At 35.6% G+C, this 18096-nt stretch overlaps 1 protein-coding gene across 2 annotated transcripts in view; it reads left to right on the top strand.

Annotated features, from left to right (window-relative positions):
* ERCC6 (ERCC excision repair 6, chromatin remodeling factor) overlaps positions 1-18096 on the top strand; it is a 45004-nt gene that overhangs the window by 7944 nt on the left and 18964 nt on the right. For both annotated transcript variants that reach the window (XM_031053387.2, XM_005153915.4), the window contains 4 exons: positions 789-1515; positions 9010-9135; positions 12871-13029; positions 16841-16976. In XM_031053387.2, coding sequence (XP_030909247.2) covers positions 789-1515; positions 9010-9135; positions 12871-13029; positions 16841-16976 — 1148 coding nt within the window. The remainder of the gene's footprint in view (positions 1-788; positions 1516-9009; positions 9136-12870; positions 13030-16840; positions 16977-18096) is intronic.

The following is an 18096-nucleotide window of genomic DNA, read 5'->3' as shown; positions in this document are numbered from 1 at the left end:
CAATCTGATTTTTAAAGTCATAATCCTAATAGTTTTGTAGAGTAGGAAGGTGAGGTTTTTTTCCTTTTTTTTGAAGCATGTGGGGAGAGAGTCTTACATATTTTGTAAGATTTGTGTTTGTCCTGGTATGGTAATGGAAATGTCAAATTTCAAGCTTATGGATAGGACTGAAAAAGGAATAATAAAATAGAAATGGATAATGTTACTGCATATGGAGCGTAATGATTTCGTGTACTGAACATGGTGGCATGATTTGAATTGGTAGCATAGGGAGCACATTAGAGTTCATATGCCATGGCAGACTGTAATTTTGTGGTAGTTTCTGCTGTGTTTTGTTTCAGAAGGACCTGCATTTTGATAGCATGTGAAATGTTTCCTATGTTAAGTTCAAGAAGTAATTTGAAGTAAAAATTACAGTCTGAAGTTTTGGACCTTATGTTTTGTTGGGTTTTTTCTTTTTGAATTTCAAGTATTATGTATGATAATTTGGGCTTCTAAGTTATTGTAGAATGGTTAGGGTTGGAAGGGACCTCAAAGATAAATCTGGTTCCAACACCCTTCCATGGGCAGGGATGCCCTTCACTAGACCAGGTTTTCCAAGGCCTGTCCTACCTGGCCTTGAACACATCCAGGGATGGAGCATTCACAAACTGAACTGAATGCATACACAGCTTGGGACAGGGGGGGAGGGAAGGAAGGAAAGAAACAAAAACACCCTTGTTCCTTCCTGTGTTTGAGTTACTGAGAATGTGTTAAAGGCATGATGGATGTTCTGATTTTTGTTGTAGAACCTGGTCCATCATGTCTTGGCAGTATGCTTATGCCTGTTCAGGAAACAGAGTGGGAAGAGCTTATTCGTACTGGTCAGATGACTCCATTTGGAACTAAAATAACTCAGAAGCCAGAGAGGAAAACACGACAATTAATGCTAAATGAAGCATCTGATTTTGAAAAGTACTTAGCAGACCAAGCTAAGCTGTCTTCTGAAAGAAAAAAATTATCCCTTCGCAAAGGAGCAAAGAAGAAATTACAAGCCAAAACTGTTCAGGGCATAGCTCCCACATGTGCTACAAAGGAAAAAGGGTGTAAACCTCTGTCAAAAACAGATAAGCGCTTAAAAAAACACCTTAGGAAACTTCAGAAGCATGCCCTTCAGATTCAGTCCAAGGCAGAGATTCCAAGAGAAAAGAAATACCCTGAGGCCAAGAAGTCCAGGCGTGAACAGGAGGGTGATAGTGAAGAGTCTGAGTATGTACCCGATGAGGAGCTCTTTGATCCAGAAGCAACAGAAGAGGAGGAAAAGCAGGCATCTTCTCATGCTGAGAGTGATTCTGATTATGAACTCAGGAATTTGCCAAGAAAAAGAAAATGTTTGGTAAAGAGAGGTTTTAAAGAATCTGAAGATGATGCCAGTTTCTTTCCAAGCTCTGAGGACGAAGAGCATACATTGAAGAAACGCAAAGTAAAGAGATGGAGAGATGATGGAGATGAAGACTATTATAAACAGAGACTAAGGTTAGTCCTAGATATTTTCATTAATAACATTAACAAATGATGTTGAACATGCAAGGGGCAGTGATTGTAATACACTGCTAAGAATTAAAGTAAGGAAAGCAAGCCAGAATAAGACATACCTTTAATTTACTAGGACTTTGCTGTTAGATTTTTCTGATTGTTACAGATCTTTCAGTAATAAGTTATTTGTGGATCATCATGTTCATTGTTTGCAGAACTATGAATGTGCCCAAAATTGAGTATACCTAAAATAATTAATAATTAATTGACAGCTTTATACTTAAGGACTACCTCTGTCTGTAGATAATATACCTACTTTTCAGCAACAACAAAAAATTACATCCTCTGTTCATAGGCAAAATTACGTTGCAAGTGGACAAAGCCCTCTGCCTTCAGAGGGAGAACACTTTTCCATTGGGAGAGAAATCTTTGGGATTGGGTGAGATGCTTAGTTTTCAGCTTTAAGTAGTTTACTAGTCAAGAAGAAATCATTTGAATAAATTAGTAGCATACTATTTTTGTAGAATCTGTTCATTTAGCAAAATGTGAGGCATTTACATATACTTTATATGGCTAACAGATTTATTTGAAAATCAGTATTAAAAGGATCTCTTGAATTTAAACTTGTCCTTTTAATTTTTTTACATCTATATTATTTTATTATTAGCACGTGATATCTCTTGCTTAACTTACATTACAAGACATAAGTAATGGAGACTGGACATTTATACTGCTGTTAGTCCAGTCTAAAATAGCTGATCTGTTAAACAGTGATTTTCCTCTCTTTATGCTGGATGAGAGTGAGGGTAACAATACCCTTATCTAAAGAGACAGTGATGATGGTAGTAGAAATAGTAGTAGTGGTATTTTCTGTTGCTCTGGTAACCTGCGGTATTAAACTGAAGTTTCTAAGGAGAATGCAGTATGTTAGGTGGGGAAAACAGCTAAGAACGCAAGCCATTTTTTAAAATGGCAGCTGAAACACCCTGTGCTCATCTGTGACTTTTTAACTTTGTATAACTGTAGCTACAGTGTGCTGTTGAGATGTTTACTGATAGCATAGCTGTTGAGTCCCTAGCAGTAAGACTAAGCAATGTTTCCATTTTCACAAATACCTGAAAAACGTCTTGAAGGGGCAACAAACGTGTCATTTTTTTAAGCTGTTAAAAATGCTAACTAGACGTGTCAGTGAAGTTAGAAAGACGTGTGCACATGCTGGAATCAAAAGTTCAAGATCACTAAAATAGTTGATTTATTGTTAAGTGTTGTCTAACCATGGGCATGTTTTCTAGTATAAGGGTTGAGTGTCATATAGTGAACTTCAGCTTGTTGATCACATGCTTACTTTTAATTAATTACTCTTAGTGAATGTCTTTCAAATAGTTTTATAATCCTCTAGAAAATCATGGATTTCAACCTGAAAACAGCTACTCTACAGTGAAAGGAAGGACATAAATTAGGGCAGCCAGTGAAAGGTGATTGATATAGTGGCAAGGCCTAACACAGAAACTTGGTTAATGCTTTGGAGACTTGAATTTTACATTTCTATGAAAATATAGAATCTTATGGATTTAAATGAAGCTGTATCAGAGGAGGAATCAAGCCTGACTTGCTGTGGAGTAAGAGGTATAGTCTGATAGCAGAGGTACTCACAGCTGTAGAATAACTGGTAGCAAAACGTCAGGTAGGAAGAGCCCAATTTCACTTTCAGGTCCCAGATTACAAAGGCATTTAGGAGCTGATATAAGACAATAGGTTTGCAATCCTGGGATGCTGCTTTTCAAGGTTAAAGCATAGTTTATTGCTCTTGAATAGTTTGTGGTAAGAGACTAATCTGAACAATGTCTAAAGGATCAAAAATAAATGTTTTTTATTGAGTGCATTAACTAATTGTACTTAATTGGTGAAATATTTACTATTTTATTGAATAAAACTGTATTCCTCACATTTAAATTAGACCAATATTAAATCATTTTTAATTCAGTGTTTTCATCAAGAGTAATTTATTTTGATTGAAAGTTTTAATATGACTCACAGTTTAAATTCATTCAGACACGTTTTTTAATAACGTTAAGATTGTGACAATTTATCCTTAGCAAAGTCATATCATAGACTACATTTCTTTTGGTTACTAAAGTTACAATAAAAGCTTAAATGAATTTTAGAAATATCAATAACTGTAATTGCTACCAAAACACTACATCTCTTAAAAATTTCATAACTACAGTTATTGTGGCTGTTAAGCTGCAGCTGTCCACATTGATGTTTTTATGCTGACATCCCCAGGTAATCTTCATTATGGGAAATACCATGAGAAAATAAAATGTAGTGAATTAAGAAACATATTAAGAATGTTATAGAAATGCTGTCATTTGCTTACATTTATATCTTGTTTCATGTCAGTTTTACTTTTGAATGCAAACAAATGGGTGAGATTATGGTATATTTTACTCCTGAGAGAGGCAGGGGAAAAATCCTTTAGGATTACTTTAGTCTTCTGAACATCTAGTCTTGTGCTTGCTGCCAAATACACTCTTAAAGATTGAAAATTAGTTTCCTTAACATTAAAACTTTTCACAGATGGGACTTGAAGAGATTGGTCTGTGTTAAGGGGAAGCTACACTGATGTTGTTAAAGCATGGTAATTAGCTGACTGTGGGACTGCAGAGCATCTCTAGAACAAGAGACTGCTTTCATTACAGGAGCTAGTGTTATCCGCAGTAAACAGGGCAGGTGGGAGAGCACCTGGCTCTTTCCTTTCTTTCTAAAGGCTACTGGTGGTGGTCGGTCTGAATACTCAAAGCAAAATGAGATCAGTGGAATATGAAAAAGGAAAAGCTGGCTATACAGAATTTAGCTCACACTCAGTAATTTCAGTTCATTCCCCTTGTGTGGGTCTTGCCTTTCTCTAGTTACTGTTACTGGAGTCATGCTGCTCTGCAGACATGCAGGGGAAAAATCTGTTCTTAAAAAGTTAATGTCTGAGGTGAATCATAGCTTGCAAGAGTAATGACCAGTTGCAAAGAACATCAAGATTATGGAGAGTAAGGTAATTAAATGGGATAACATAAAGCATGTAAAAGGTTAAGATTCAGAGCAAAGTAGCATATCATCATTCCCATCTGTCCTTCATACTGGCTATTGCCAGCTGGAGCCAAAGGATCAGATCTCTAAGATGGTGCGAAAGGTCTCAGAAACTTGATTCCTATCAACATGTATATTATCGATGTAAATCTTGTCATACTCAACAGTGACCACCCTGGTCTGCAAGTGTTCAGAACTGGTGCTGGTGGAATCTTGACTTGTTGCCTTCTGCCAGGTGGAATGGTCATGTCATGGTGGAGCCAGCTTCTTTATAGTCTATGGAATGAGTGAAAATGCACTTGGCTTCAGCTTCTTTGGCATAGGATCACAAAATAAAAGTAACTTTGGTATGCAGGTTAAATATATAGGAAATTAACCTTTTTTTTTTGTTCTCAGTAAGAAAACTGCTGCATGGTTTTCTTGTGTTATTCTCAGGATTTTGCAGATGTGGAAACTGCAACTTTCCAAAATTTATTTTTCTTTTGCATGTTGAAGTTTTCCTCTTCATATACTGAAATGCAAAACATATGTATAACCAAGTAATTTTTGCTGTTTATGAAATAAGTAGTTTATATGTTACATTTTTGACATCACTAGTACGTTATCTACATAAGTTTATAGCTTGGAGTCAAAAAATGATCAGTCTTTTGATCACTATTACCATAGCAGTTGTCAGTGCGTAACTGCCTGCTGCTTCAGTAAAGGAATTACATGTTTTGGAAGATAAGTGCCATATCTGCATTGTCTTGTGTATTCTGTATAGTTTTGGAGTACAGTTGTTTGAATCCTTCAATTGCTGTCAAGTGCTCAGAAGCAAAGCTATTTCTTTCCATATATCCCAAGTGATATCCAAGCATCTGAGAAGCTGGAAGTTGTGGTCATCAATGCACAAAGTAATTGATACAAGAAATCAAACCAAAAATAAAATTTGCTTTGAAATAAGTTGTTTTTCTCAAATCAGATGAGTTTTCATGTGCTAGCCGTCTTTGAAGTATCTGAGTCACTGAATCTCTTGATGTTTCAGAGTTATAAATTAAAGAAGGATTAAATATTACCTTTCCTGAAAGATACTTTCTTAGAGCATCCTAACTGCTCTTTAAAATGACAAAACCAAGACACAAATGAAGATATATTTTGGCTCACTTGCCAAGTACACCTTTCATTCTAAGCTCAAGTGTGTAATTGTCTACATCAGTCTTAATTTACTTATGGAGACTTGTGGTACTAACTGCATGTATTTCATCTGTTAGGACATTCCAATTAAATCCACCCATATAGACCATAAAAAGTTAGATCAGAAAAGTAATGCTGAATGCTTCAATTTAGCGAATTAGAATAATCTGTAAGGGATTCTTAGCTATATAAAATAGAAAACATATTGTACTTCACAAATGCAAACTATATTAAACACTCAGCTTCGTTCCTGACTGTATTTTAAAAAAAAAATCAAATTGTACTCATTACTGTTTCAACTGCAGAATTTCTTTCTAGGGTATTGCAGTAAGTGGGAAATGGGCTTAGTATCACAATACATTCTTATATTAAGAAAGATTTAATTGTATGATATATGGCTTTCGTGCTGCACTTGCAGGATAAAATTATATTTGTGTCTGTGACCATGGACAACATAAAATAGATTTCTCAAAGGTCATACTTTTATGTTCAAGAGGCTCTGGTGGCACAGCAAAACCTGTATTTTCTGATTCATTATGCATACTAATGATGTTAAATTGAGGTGCGTAAGGAATATAGTGACCAAATAGTCAATATGTTTCTGTGTACTTAAGTCAAATATAAGCTACTGCTGGTTTTGCCTACAAAGTTTCATTTCTGGGAAAAGGTACAGGACCAGAGTGATTAACTGACTGACTGCTCTTGTCTAGCAAATAGTGTTTATCTACCCATTGCTTCAGCCATTTAGATATCTACACTTCTCTAAAGAAGATAATGAAGTTCTAGTGTAGAATATCTTAATGGAAACGTCTTACCTTAAGTTCACAGCCTTTCAAATACTGAATAGCTTCTTCAAACTTTGAAAGTTGTTAGTGGTAACAAAAAATTGCTGCTTTTTCTGTGAACTGTTAGTTGAGGGCAAAAAATCCTCCAGACTTCTGGAAGAATAGTAGTAGCACTAGAGCCTTCAATACTACAGGTTGTATAATTATAAACTTCAGTAAAGTAATATGCAGTGTATATAAAATCAGCTTGTATTTAGGAAAATTGTGTGATTCATTAGTTCAAATTCTAGACATCTATCTTTTCTAAATATCTAATAATTTTAAGAGAAATCCCAACATTGATCGCACTTCTTGCAGGCAATATGGAGTTATATCAAGGTGAAGAGCCTAAAAAATAAATCCCTGGACAGCAACGAGCTGATCTCAGAAACTGGCTTTTTGGTTGCTGTTGGATCACTTTTTCTGTATGTACACTAGAGGGCAATCTGTTTCTTCCCAGGGGAGACTGAAGCTCCGCTGTTGGCTAGTGACAATTCGTATTGGAGTATAGAATTAGACAATCTCTTGTACAAATTATTGGCCTGCATGAGTTTAGTGTGGATTCTTTACTGAGCTGTCACTTTGAAAGCTTTGTAATGTACAACTGTTTTGATTTTAGTGTGGTAAGTAGCAGTATGCTTCCTTGGTTTGCGTCTTGTCATAACTCAGATAAAATAATTAAGTTCTGATATGTCTCAGTTCCAGTAATGACAGTTTGAAGCAATGGCTGTCAACATTTGTCAGTCTGAATCGTTGATCTTTTTCTGGAACTCAGAATAATAATTGAGCATCTAGCACAGCATTGTAGTACTGAACAAAAATAAATGCATTTTTATTATATGGCCTTAGAATGTATCGTATCTGCCTGCTAGACTCTTCTAGACTCTACTTTCCTAAACCAAACATTTAAGAAACTGCTAATCTAAGGTAGAGATTTCTATTCTTGTGTTAGGAGGGATAGGTAAAAGTATCTGTGGGGAAAACTTTGACACTTCATATATTTTTAGTAAATTGTTCGGGGTTTTTTACTACTTGATACACAATTTCATATAATAAGAACAATTGATTATAAATGTTAGCAGCTCATCAGTTTTTAATGAGAAAACTGAAGACTATCCCTCTTGGTTTTTTTGCTTGCATATGCTGCTTTTTTTTTCCTCTATCATGTTTTTTGATTCTGAAAACTTGCTGACTTAACAGATCAAAATATATTCCAGTGAAACTGGCTCACTACACCTGTCCAGTGTCACGTTGGCTTAGTTTTTTCAGTGCAGTCATTTTTGGCAGTTACTGTTAACTTGAGTATGTTTGGAGACGGTGGTGTTTATTTTCACATATTAAAACAATACCACAGTTCCAAGTTTGTGACTGGTTCCATAAGGGCAGACTGTTTTCTCTCAAAAGATGCTAGTGAAAAGCTGATGTAGAAGCCTGCTATAATTAGCTCACTTTCTTGAGAAAGGTCATATGATTGTGTGATTTATATACAAAGTGTTGAACTTGTCCCCTGTTCTCTTGTTCCTGACCCAAGTGTTTTTTAAACAAGTTTGCCAGAGATGCAGAAACCTTTGTGTGGAAGTTCAAATGTCACTGGAGTAAGTGGTCAGGAAGGCAAGAGAAACTCTTATCAATGCTGCCACTGTGATTAAGTTTTTAGTTCCTGTGGAAGTTGATTTTGACTGACCTAACAGCAAGAAAAGTCACTTCTAGTGTTTTCACCTCATTTCATATGAGAAAATGCAGAGAAGTGTCCTTAAGAAGATAGGCACCACTGGTTTAATTTCCCCCAGAATGCTTATGCAGTTAACAAATACAAAGAGAACGCTAGACCTTTATTGTCTTTATTTTTTTTTTTTATTCACTGATGAGTTCAAGGTAGAAACCTTGAATCAAATTGGATTTTAAGCAGTTTTAGCTGACAGTGTTTTTCTGTAGTGGAGAAGGCACTTCTCTTATGAGACTGAAAGGAGTTACGGTGCTGTTGTGGTATTGTACCAGTTGTACCTGCTTTGAAATTACTGAGCTACATAAGAGTATGGCTGAAATCTTAAGGACTTGAAGCAATGCTTGAGATGTTTTAAAGTATCTTCTGGTTTGTTTGCCAGGTAGGTAGTGCAAAATGTCAGGAAGAGTAGCTGGCTCTTGGGAAGCTATTTGAGGAAAAATTTTAACAGTGACTTCTGTCTCCCTCCTTTTGGCTAGTTAGGTCAGGATATAAATCAAGACAGCTAAAGTGTTTATTAGTTTTTGAGCATGTACTTCCGTAGTTCTCTCCTCCAGAATATTGCTATTTAAATGTGACACTGGAGAATGCATTTTGGTTTGTTTTTTACCTGTTCAAAAATTCAGTATAGTTTCCATATGGAATCTTTTCTATGCCATGATTGAATGTTGAATCCTTGTGTCATTCTAGGAGATGGCAAAAAGAACGTTTGAAAGACAACAAACATCAAACAGCTGAGGAACTTTCTGAAGAAAGTGACACTGAATTTGAAGAGGGTTTCAAAGTCCCAGGATTTCTCTTCAAAAAGCTTTTTAAGTATGTATTGTGTACTCTATTTTAACATCATGCTTCTATATGCTGTTAATAATAGTAGCAGTAATAGTCATGGTGATTTCTGGATGCCCTTCACTGTAACTTCTACACTTACTTTGGGCATCATTCACTTCAGTAGTGCCTCAACTTTTACTTCTGTTGTTTCTGTAGGATTATTTCTTTAAAAAGGTTCCAGGATTAAACCACAAAGAAACTAATTTATTACAGACACAAAATGCAATTACATGGAAATACAGGTGATAAATGGCTGATGTGAATATTGTGAATGCATATTAGTTACACTATAAATTAGGAAGCTCTCCTTGTCTGTTTTTGTAAAGGCTTTCTTTATTGATAAGTGGTTGCTTTTAATTCAGGTGTGGAGTGCTAGAATAGCTTTGAAGCGTAAGGTGTTGGCAAGTTGTGGTAGATGAAAACAAGAGATGTAGGTGGTTTTATAACTGGGTAGAATGAATGAAATTTTCTGCCAGTAAAAAAAAAAGACAACTTTTTAAATAAATACTCAGAGTAACTACTTATAATTCATATTATAAAATAGTCTGGAATATTTTGTCCAGTAAGATTTTAAAATATGGAAAGTGCTTCCGTAATTACTTCAGTAGATGGAAAACACACTACAGCTTATTCGTCAGTTGTTTAATGCTGGATTACAGATTTGGACATGACTGTTTTCTGTTTTATTTTTTTGAGACCATGGTGCCCAGTAACACTTTCAAGTTCCTCTCAAAAAGCTATTTACAAAAGGCAGCCCAAACAAGCTAGCAACTGACAAGTTAACTTAATAATATCCATCATCTCTCCCTGAAATTCCATGTGTAGCAGACTTTAATTCATTTTTGTTGGCAACATTTCACACAGCAGGAAACATGGCTTTTCTTTGAAAAGCTAACCCTCTAGAATCTTACAATTAGTGGAGTAGAAAGCCCTGGTTCATAATGGGTGTGCCTGGTATCCCTTTCAACAGGACCACTTAGCCTTAACCTCAAAGAAATTATTACTGTTGTCCTGCAGTCCCTCAGAAGGGAAGCACTAGCTCTGAAATTGAATTGAATTAATGACTTGGTTTCCAGGACCATACACAGCCAATATGTGGTCTCCAGTTGTTTATATGAAGGTAGTGCAGAAGAGAATGGATGTGTGTGGTCTGAGCAACCCAAAGAGAATTAAGGTAAAGCAGACAACTAAAAATTAATCTTAGAGATACCAGCCTCACTAATGAAGGGTATCCCTGCAAGCATGAGTCAGTTGGCAAAACTTTTTAAGTGGTTAGAAAGATCAATTTTGTTGAATGATTTGCCTGACTTGTAACTTAAATGCTGAAATCTCCAGTGTTGGAAGGCCCATAGTCAATAGGCATTAAACTGAGTTCTGAGCAAGTTTAGTACAAAGCATGGAAGTATATTGACCCAAGGAGGTGGATATCAGTATACTCTAAGTGATCTGTCTGCATATCTGAATTGAATTCCAAAGAAGGTAGCTCACAGTAGAAATAGTAGACTCTTTAAGTTTGTTCTTTTGAAAGCCTGTTAAAGTGGACAGTCTGTTTCTTCCCTGTATACTTGTCTGCTTTGAAACATTCAGCAAGAATGTCATTGGTGCTGCTGTGGAACAAAACTGGACATAGTGAACAAGAGTGACTTACGGACATTGGCTTATACCGTCTGCACTTAGCCTGAGATAATGCTGTCTTATTGTCCTGGGTTCAGCAGTAGCATGAATCAGGTTTCTTCTTTATTTGCTTTCAATATGTGATTTCCCTTGTATGTCTGAAAATGCAATTTTTGTCTCAGCAAAAACTCAGCTAAACTCTCCTAGCTACTGTGGTGAATTTTGAGAGACACATCACAGGACAGCATGATTGCTCATGTGAAATACAGTCCAAATGTAACTATTTTGGAAGAGCAGGCAACATTTTTATTTTACCTCCATGGTATTTTTGAAGTGAAAAACAAACTTTAAAAATTGGTGCAATGAAAGCACCATTAACAATAATTTATTATCTCCATGTAATGATAAAAATTAACCTCGGAGCAGAATTTTTCACAAACTTAATTCTAGCTGTGAAGCTTTCTCAGAAGAAAGATGCCTATAAATGCAGTTAGATTTTAAGTACTGGGTATAAGCCTAAGAAATAATATACCAGGAAGTCTTGAATGGCTGTCTTCCGAAGAGACATACTGGACATTAGTGTGTGGAAGCAGTTTCTGACTGGAATTAGAGTTCTGTCTGGAATTAATGTGCTCTCAAATTCTTCAGTATTTCTGTTAGAAAATGTTTGTTCTTCATGAAGTGCAGTAATGGTAGCATCTTAACCCAATCATAGCTAATCCTGCAAGCCATTTCATAGTTGGGGTTAGATTGCTGCATTTTTTCTAATAATAGGTTCTTTTTAAGGGCTGCTTGGTATAATAATGCATTTGAGATGCCACCAGATAGTATGATGTATGAACCATTAGATGTGTTCTTTGATCATCTTTTTCTAACTACTCAAGTTGCTTTTCTCTGTTCGGCATCCTCTAAATCCGCGTAGAACTCATTGTAAATTGATTTTTAATAGTACTTTGTAGACACTCGTGTCATTAGCTGTCAGTAGTCCTAAATACTATTCGTTCAAAGAATGAAACAAGATTTTTGAAATGTACACAAGACAATGTGCTGAAATGAGCAATCCTTATTTCGTAAAACAAGCCAAAACAAAAGTGTTTTGCACTTTGCTGTTCTCTGCACTCCAGTAATGCATTTCATCAAGAAAATGGTATCAGTAACCTTGTTCTTCCTCTAAGTTACAAGACACAAAAGTGCCGAAATGTGTTTGGCTTTGCTGTGCGGTTTGGGGTTGGTTTGTTGGGTTGGGTTTTTTTTTTTTAATTGTAATTTAAATATACTGTCACTTCATTTCTTTCTGTTCTGTTTTCAATTTAACCCACACACATGCTGTTTATTCCTACTGGTCTCACTATTTCATATCATTATTAAAAAAGCATGTCTGAAGTACGGATTCTTACAGCCACCTATTTACTTGCCAATGTAAATCTTGCTTTCTAGTCTATATCTTTTAATTGGAATGTATTTTACGTTGTTGCTTATACAATTTCCAGTGAATGACTGGAACTAGAAACTGTCCAGATACTCTCACTTAATAATGCTCTGCTGCATCCCAATCACTGGAATAGTTTCTGTTGTTTTCCCTTCCAAAATGTTTTGCCTTGTTGGCTTTTTTTCTTCATTGAAAGAGACTAAATGTTATTAAATGAATTTATGTAAAAAGAAAGCATGTTTTGGCAGATGTGGTCTATTTTCATAGTGGAGTACCTATTACAAGTCAAGCTTTGCCTTCAGTTCAAGGTGTATGTTCCAAATAACATAATTTACTAGACCCTTACATGTCATCTCATCTGAAAAAGATAATGCTTTGTTAGAGTAGCTTTCCAAGTTGCTTTTAACACTTAAAATATACATGAAATAAAATACCCTCTAATTACCATGACTATCAGTTTAATTAGAAATGTTTTAGTGTCGCATAAAGAATGAAAGTCGCATGTAATGTCTGCATGCATCAAAAATGTATGACCTAGTAAATACAGCACTCATGTAAAACACACATCTAGCATGTTACTGTAACTAGTACGAGAACCTTGCCAAATGATTAATTCATGAGTACTTTCTGTTATGATCTGTACTGTCAAACGTTTGCCATCTTCTTTTTCCTTGTTTTAGGTACCAGCAGACAGGTGTTAGGTGGCTCTGGGAATTGCACTGCCAGCAGGCAGGAGGAATTCTGGGAGATGAGATGGGATTGGGCAAGACCATCCAGATAATTGCCTTCTTGGCAGGTCTGAGCTACAGCAAGATCAGGACTCGTGGTTCAAATTACAGGCAAGTGCTCCTCTGCAGACTGTCAGTCTGTGGAGCTCAATTAATATTTCATCAGATGTATTGCTGGTGGAGGAGGGTCCTGTGAATTATTAATGACATTTCAATTACAATATTCCTTTAATTCTTTTAGTGGGGGACATCAAAGGAAAAATTTTACGAGACAATGGAGCTGTAGGGCAGGAAAAATTAAACATGTAACACTTTTAATGAATTCCAGGCATTGATGCTTCATTTTGCAGATGAGCCGCACTAGGTATTTTGGGTCAATACAGTGTCTAAGGTTAGCTTCCACAAATGGATTGTTTACAAACTCAATTACATTAATATCAATAGTTTACACAATATGGAATTTTAAATTAGCTGTAATACCTGTAGTTCCATTTATTAAATTTTACATTAAAATACTTGTTCTGGCAAGCCACCAGGTAAATGCTTTACAGGAAGTAGCAAGCTGAGTTGCAATGAAAGCTAGAGTTTGTGATCGGCACAGAATTATCCATGGCAAAAAAAAAATAGTAGTTATAGTAAAGAGGTAACTTATACAAAGGAACTCCCATCTGGGTTTTTTTGATGTTGTTGTTGCTTTTCAAAATGTTAGAGTAACTAGCCTTTCTTATGAGATCTTTTATGCTTTTTAATTACTGAAAATGCTCTAAATTCCTTCTTCATAGATGAAATTACCGGAAAAGATACTTGTTGGTGTCCTTGGATTTACAAATGCATACAAGATTAATACTTGATTTTTTTATAGCTCTGTTGGCCTGTTTACCTGATGTAAATTACTACATGCAGTCAAGCAAATATTGCAGTACTATGCTAAACAAAAATAATTAACTTTATATAGAGGCATATTTAAATCAACGTTCAGCATATATGTAAATTGTAAAATAATTCCTTAAAGAGAAAATATTGCTAACTTTTTTTCTAGTGGTTTCCTACTATAGCCTTTAGTTTAAAAACCATCCAGATCCTCCATCACTCAAGCCAGCTAATTTACTTTGATACGGCTGCCTGATTTAAGGATGCTACTGTACAGATTATTTTGTGTAGATATATTCCCTGACCCATTTGGAGAACCACTGAGTTGATGGAAATCCTTCAGGATCATCTCTTGACATCGTTGCACAGTTACCCCTTAAGACCTAAGATACAGCAATGAAACTATATTAAAATTTTTAAAGGCCAACATATAATCTAATTTTTCTGATTCTGAGGGAGCCTGAAGACTAGCTGAAGTAAGGTAATACTTGTTACATGAAGTATAACTTACAAGTTAGGGAGCCGTACAGCTGGGGAAAGCCAAATGTTGTGAGGATCAGTAGAAGTGCTGCAGCTATGGTGGAGTAAGGATATAAGGGAAGGAAGATTTGTAGAGAGGGAAAGGTCTTTTGTTAGGCAAGCTGAGAGAGTTGGAACAAAGCAACAGCTTGCAGGCCAATGGTCCCTTCACAAGAAAAAAACAAAGCAGCAGCAAACTTCAAGAAACCCATCTCTAGGCTGTTATTTAGGGTGAAATCTGTTGTTGAAACCTGTTGGAGGGCTTGGGGATCCACAAGTTAGCTTGTTTCCAAATACATTATTTTGTTTAACAAAGTTGTTACCATTCATTGCAAACTTTGCTTCATTTATTTGAGAGATCAGATGAAAACATCTGCTGAAAAGCTTAGACACTGATTATTTACTCAAGTGTGCTCTTTAAAGCTCAGTCTCTACTATGAGTGGCAGAGATATTAATTCCCGTGGTGCTTAAATAAAAATCCATTGCCCCAGAAAATCTGCATTGCTCTTGCTGCTCAGTTCTTTTATTTTTGCTAGGTTTTATTTGTCATTTCAGTTTCATTTTGAAGGTATTTGCTGGTGCTTGGCAGTATAGCTGGTTATAATGCAGATTGTCTTCCGCTGCTCATTTTTAAAATACTTGAAGTTTATAAATATAGTATGACTACGTCTTCCTTTCTCTTGGTAGTAAGTTGCAGGAATAGGTGTTGTTTGCAATTCTAATAACATCCAATTAATATATTTGTGGTAGGAATGGGGCAGTATTAGTATCCTGGTATACAGTACCAGTAAAACTTTGTTTTGGAGTATTATCATTGTCACCTTTGTTCAAGGAAAACTGATGTAAACTGGAAGGGTAGCAGAGCATATCTGTTGCAGTGATAAGAAGAATGAAGGATGCCTCCTAAATGTAGCAAGCAGAAGTGCATGGTTTCTTTAGTTTTGTGAAACAGCACAGACTGGAAGACATTAGATGACTCTTTTATGTCAATAAATAAAAGCTCTTGAGACAAGAATCAAATGTTGGCTAGTGGAAAGTGACTAGAGCCAAACTAGGCACAGAAGAGGTTTCAAACAGACAAGTGGTGTGGATTTTCTGAAAATTGATCAAAGGAAGTGTGAACTCTTTATATAAGCTGAGTGGGGTTAAAAAAGCCCAGGCAAACTCAGCATGTGAGCTTGCTTGATGCAACCAGGAGAATAAACAGAGGTAAATTGTTACTACCCATGAAGAATAAGAAACTAATACATTTGGGGAAAGATGGCTTCCTTGCTTTAGATATTCTTAAGAGCAGTTAAATTTTTTGTTGTAAATAGATCAGTAGCAATGGTTATTTGGATTTATAGCATAGTTTACGCTATTTTTTGCATCTCTAAATTCTAACTTCCTCTTGGATTGCTGGGAGATTTTAATTAGGCTATGTGAGGTTGTTATATAATGCTTTTTCCATAATGAAAGAGATAAGCAGCATCCAGGTTGTTATTTTGCATATGTATAAGCTTTTAATAAAGAATATTATTTCTTAATGTCAGCAGTTTCTGAACGCATTAACAAGGTTTTTTTTAAAGCAAGATACTGATGGTGTTTGGGAAATCCTTCCTTATAGCTGTATGCATGTGATATTGAATATATACTGTGATGTTCTGAATTGTTTATTTATTACCACTTGAATAGCACTTAGTCCACCAGGCACAGATCAGTATGTGATAACTAACTATTGCATTTGCTTGGAAAGTCATTTTATTCTGTTTTTTAAAGAGCAAATATATTTGAAAAATAGCTACTAGTAACCACTACTTAGTGTGCTTCCTATATGACTGCTGGTATTTGTTCATGATGGTAATATTTCTTGTTTGGCTGTTGTGTGGGAGATTTTTCTCTTCTTAACCTGAAGAGTAGCTCTGAACCTAATATACAGAAAGACTGTTTCAAACGTCCTTAGTAATTCTCAGAAACAATCGTATGATTATGAATAAGAAACTTACGAGACAGTTTAAGCCCAGCCCAGACCTCAACTGCCATGGATGATATATTCTGCTGCTTTAGAGTCTTTTCCATATCTGTAAATTATGGTAATAATAGTACAGTTTATTACTAACATGAAGCAGAACACCTGCATTTAAGTGCATTTATGAGACTAACTACACATTGTTTTTAATAAAAGTAATAAAATAGTTGTTTGTTAATGTTTCTTTTCTCTTATAGAAACAGCAGTCACCCAGACCTGATTCGTATTACCACAGGAGGAAGTTCCCTTATGCCTTATTGTTTGGAGCCTTTCTATTTCTGTGTTTATCTTGATAGATGCATCCATTAACTGTTCAGAGGATAGGTTCTTATGGCAGTACCCCTCTCATCTTCCCTTAAAAAACAGACTTCCAGAAAAATAAAGTGCAAATTAATTTCCTTAGGTCTCGTATACCACTTGAACAATAACATGTCATTTTAATGTGTCTGTATTTTTGATGAGTCACTTTGTATAGAGTATTTATTTAATGTTAAATGTTATTGTTCTTGAATACTTTATTTTAGGTATGAGGGATTGGGTCCAACAGTGATTGTTTGTCCAGCGACTGTGATGCATCAGTGGGTAAAAGAATTCCACACTTGGTGGCCTCCATTTAGAGTTGCTGTTCTCCATGAAACTGGTTCTTATACCAACAAGAAGGTAATGGTTGACATACATTTTGTCAAAAATCTCTTTTTTTTTTTAATGCTAGCCAAACAAAAAAAAAATCAGCCCCTGTTTGTGCTTGTTTGTCAGCAAGCTTGTGCTCTTTTGCTCATTGTTTTAAAAGAGAAAGTTCACTGTCTTGCACAGATTTTTTTCAGGAAGCTGGAGAAAAAGGGAGTGACACGAAATGCTTCCATATTATGACACAGACTAGTGTTGCCTGAACAAATTAAATGTCATAGCAGGTTTCTTACTTGAGCTTGTACAGTAGTGCATTCAAGAAATTCACATCTAAACTGCTTGTGCACCAGGTACAACACTTCTAGCGTCGGTTAATTCTTTCCTTGCACTTCCCTGCATCAGTATGTCATTGATCTAGTATTTAATACATTTTGCTTGCGCAGGCAATTTCTCTTCAGTTATCAGTTGATATCACCTGTCACATTTTCTTTAATGACAGTGTTACTTTTGTTGGTTTTCCTTTTTTTTTCAAGCAGTGCCTTTTCTGCCTCAATTTTTTTGGCCAGTCTTTTAATATGCATGTTCTTATTCCATTCTTAAGCTGACAAGCCTGACATGTCTGAAGTTTCACTCATTGATACCTTGAAGGGTCAAAAAACAAAAAAAAGAAAACACTGAGATTTTTGTTTTCCCTTGACCTCATATTTCAGGTGCTTAAAAGGATTTTCAGGATTTGGAAAAGCATTTTTAAATTTCTCTTTAAATATTTATTGAATTTCTTGTAATAACATTAAAATAATATGGTGCTTAATTGCACTTGATTAAACATATTCTGAGGTAATTGATGCAGTTACAGTACATGGCAAAAAAGGAAGGAATAGCACACTCTAATGTGCTAATAGCTTCCTGTTGTTCAATTAACTTGGTATGTTTTTGAACCCTGAAAGTGTGTTGACCTCAATAATATGCTTGCATGTCTTCCTAAATTAAATCATGTGCGCTTATTTTGGGATATTTGTTAATTAATGCACATGATAGACTGGCTCAAATTTTTCCATCTGCAGGAATCATCAGGTTTTTCAGGACTTCTCCTTCCTGTTGTCCTTCAACAAATGCCTACTCAACAACTTAAAATTAAGGAATTTGGATACTG

The sequence above is a fragment of the Melopsittacus undulatus genome, chromosome 4 (genome assembly GCF_012275295.1).
Source record: "Melopsittacus undulatus isolate bMelUnd1 chromosome 4, bMelUnd1.mat.Z, whole genome shotgun sequence".
NCBI lineage: Eukaryota > Metazoa > Chordata > Aves > Psittaciformes > Psittaculidae > Melopsittacus > Melopsittacus undulatus.
This window is presented reverse-complemented; position numbering and strand designations above follow the sequence as displayed.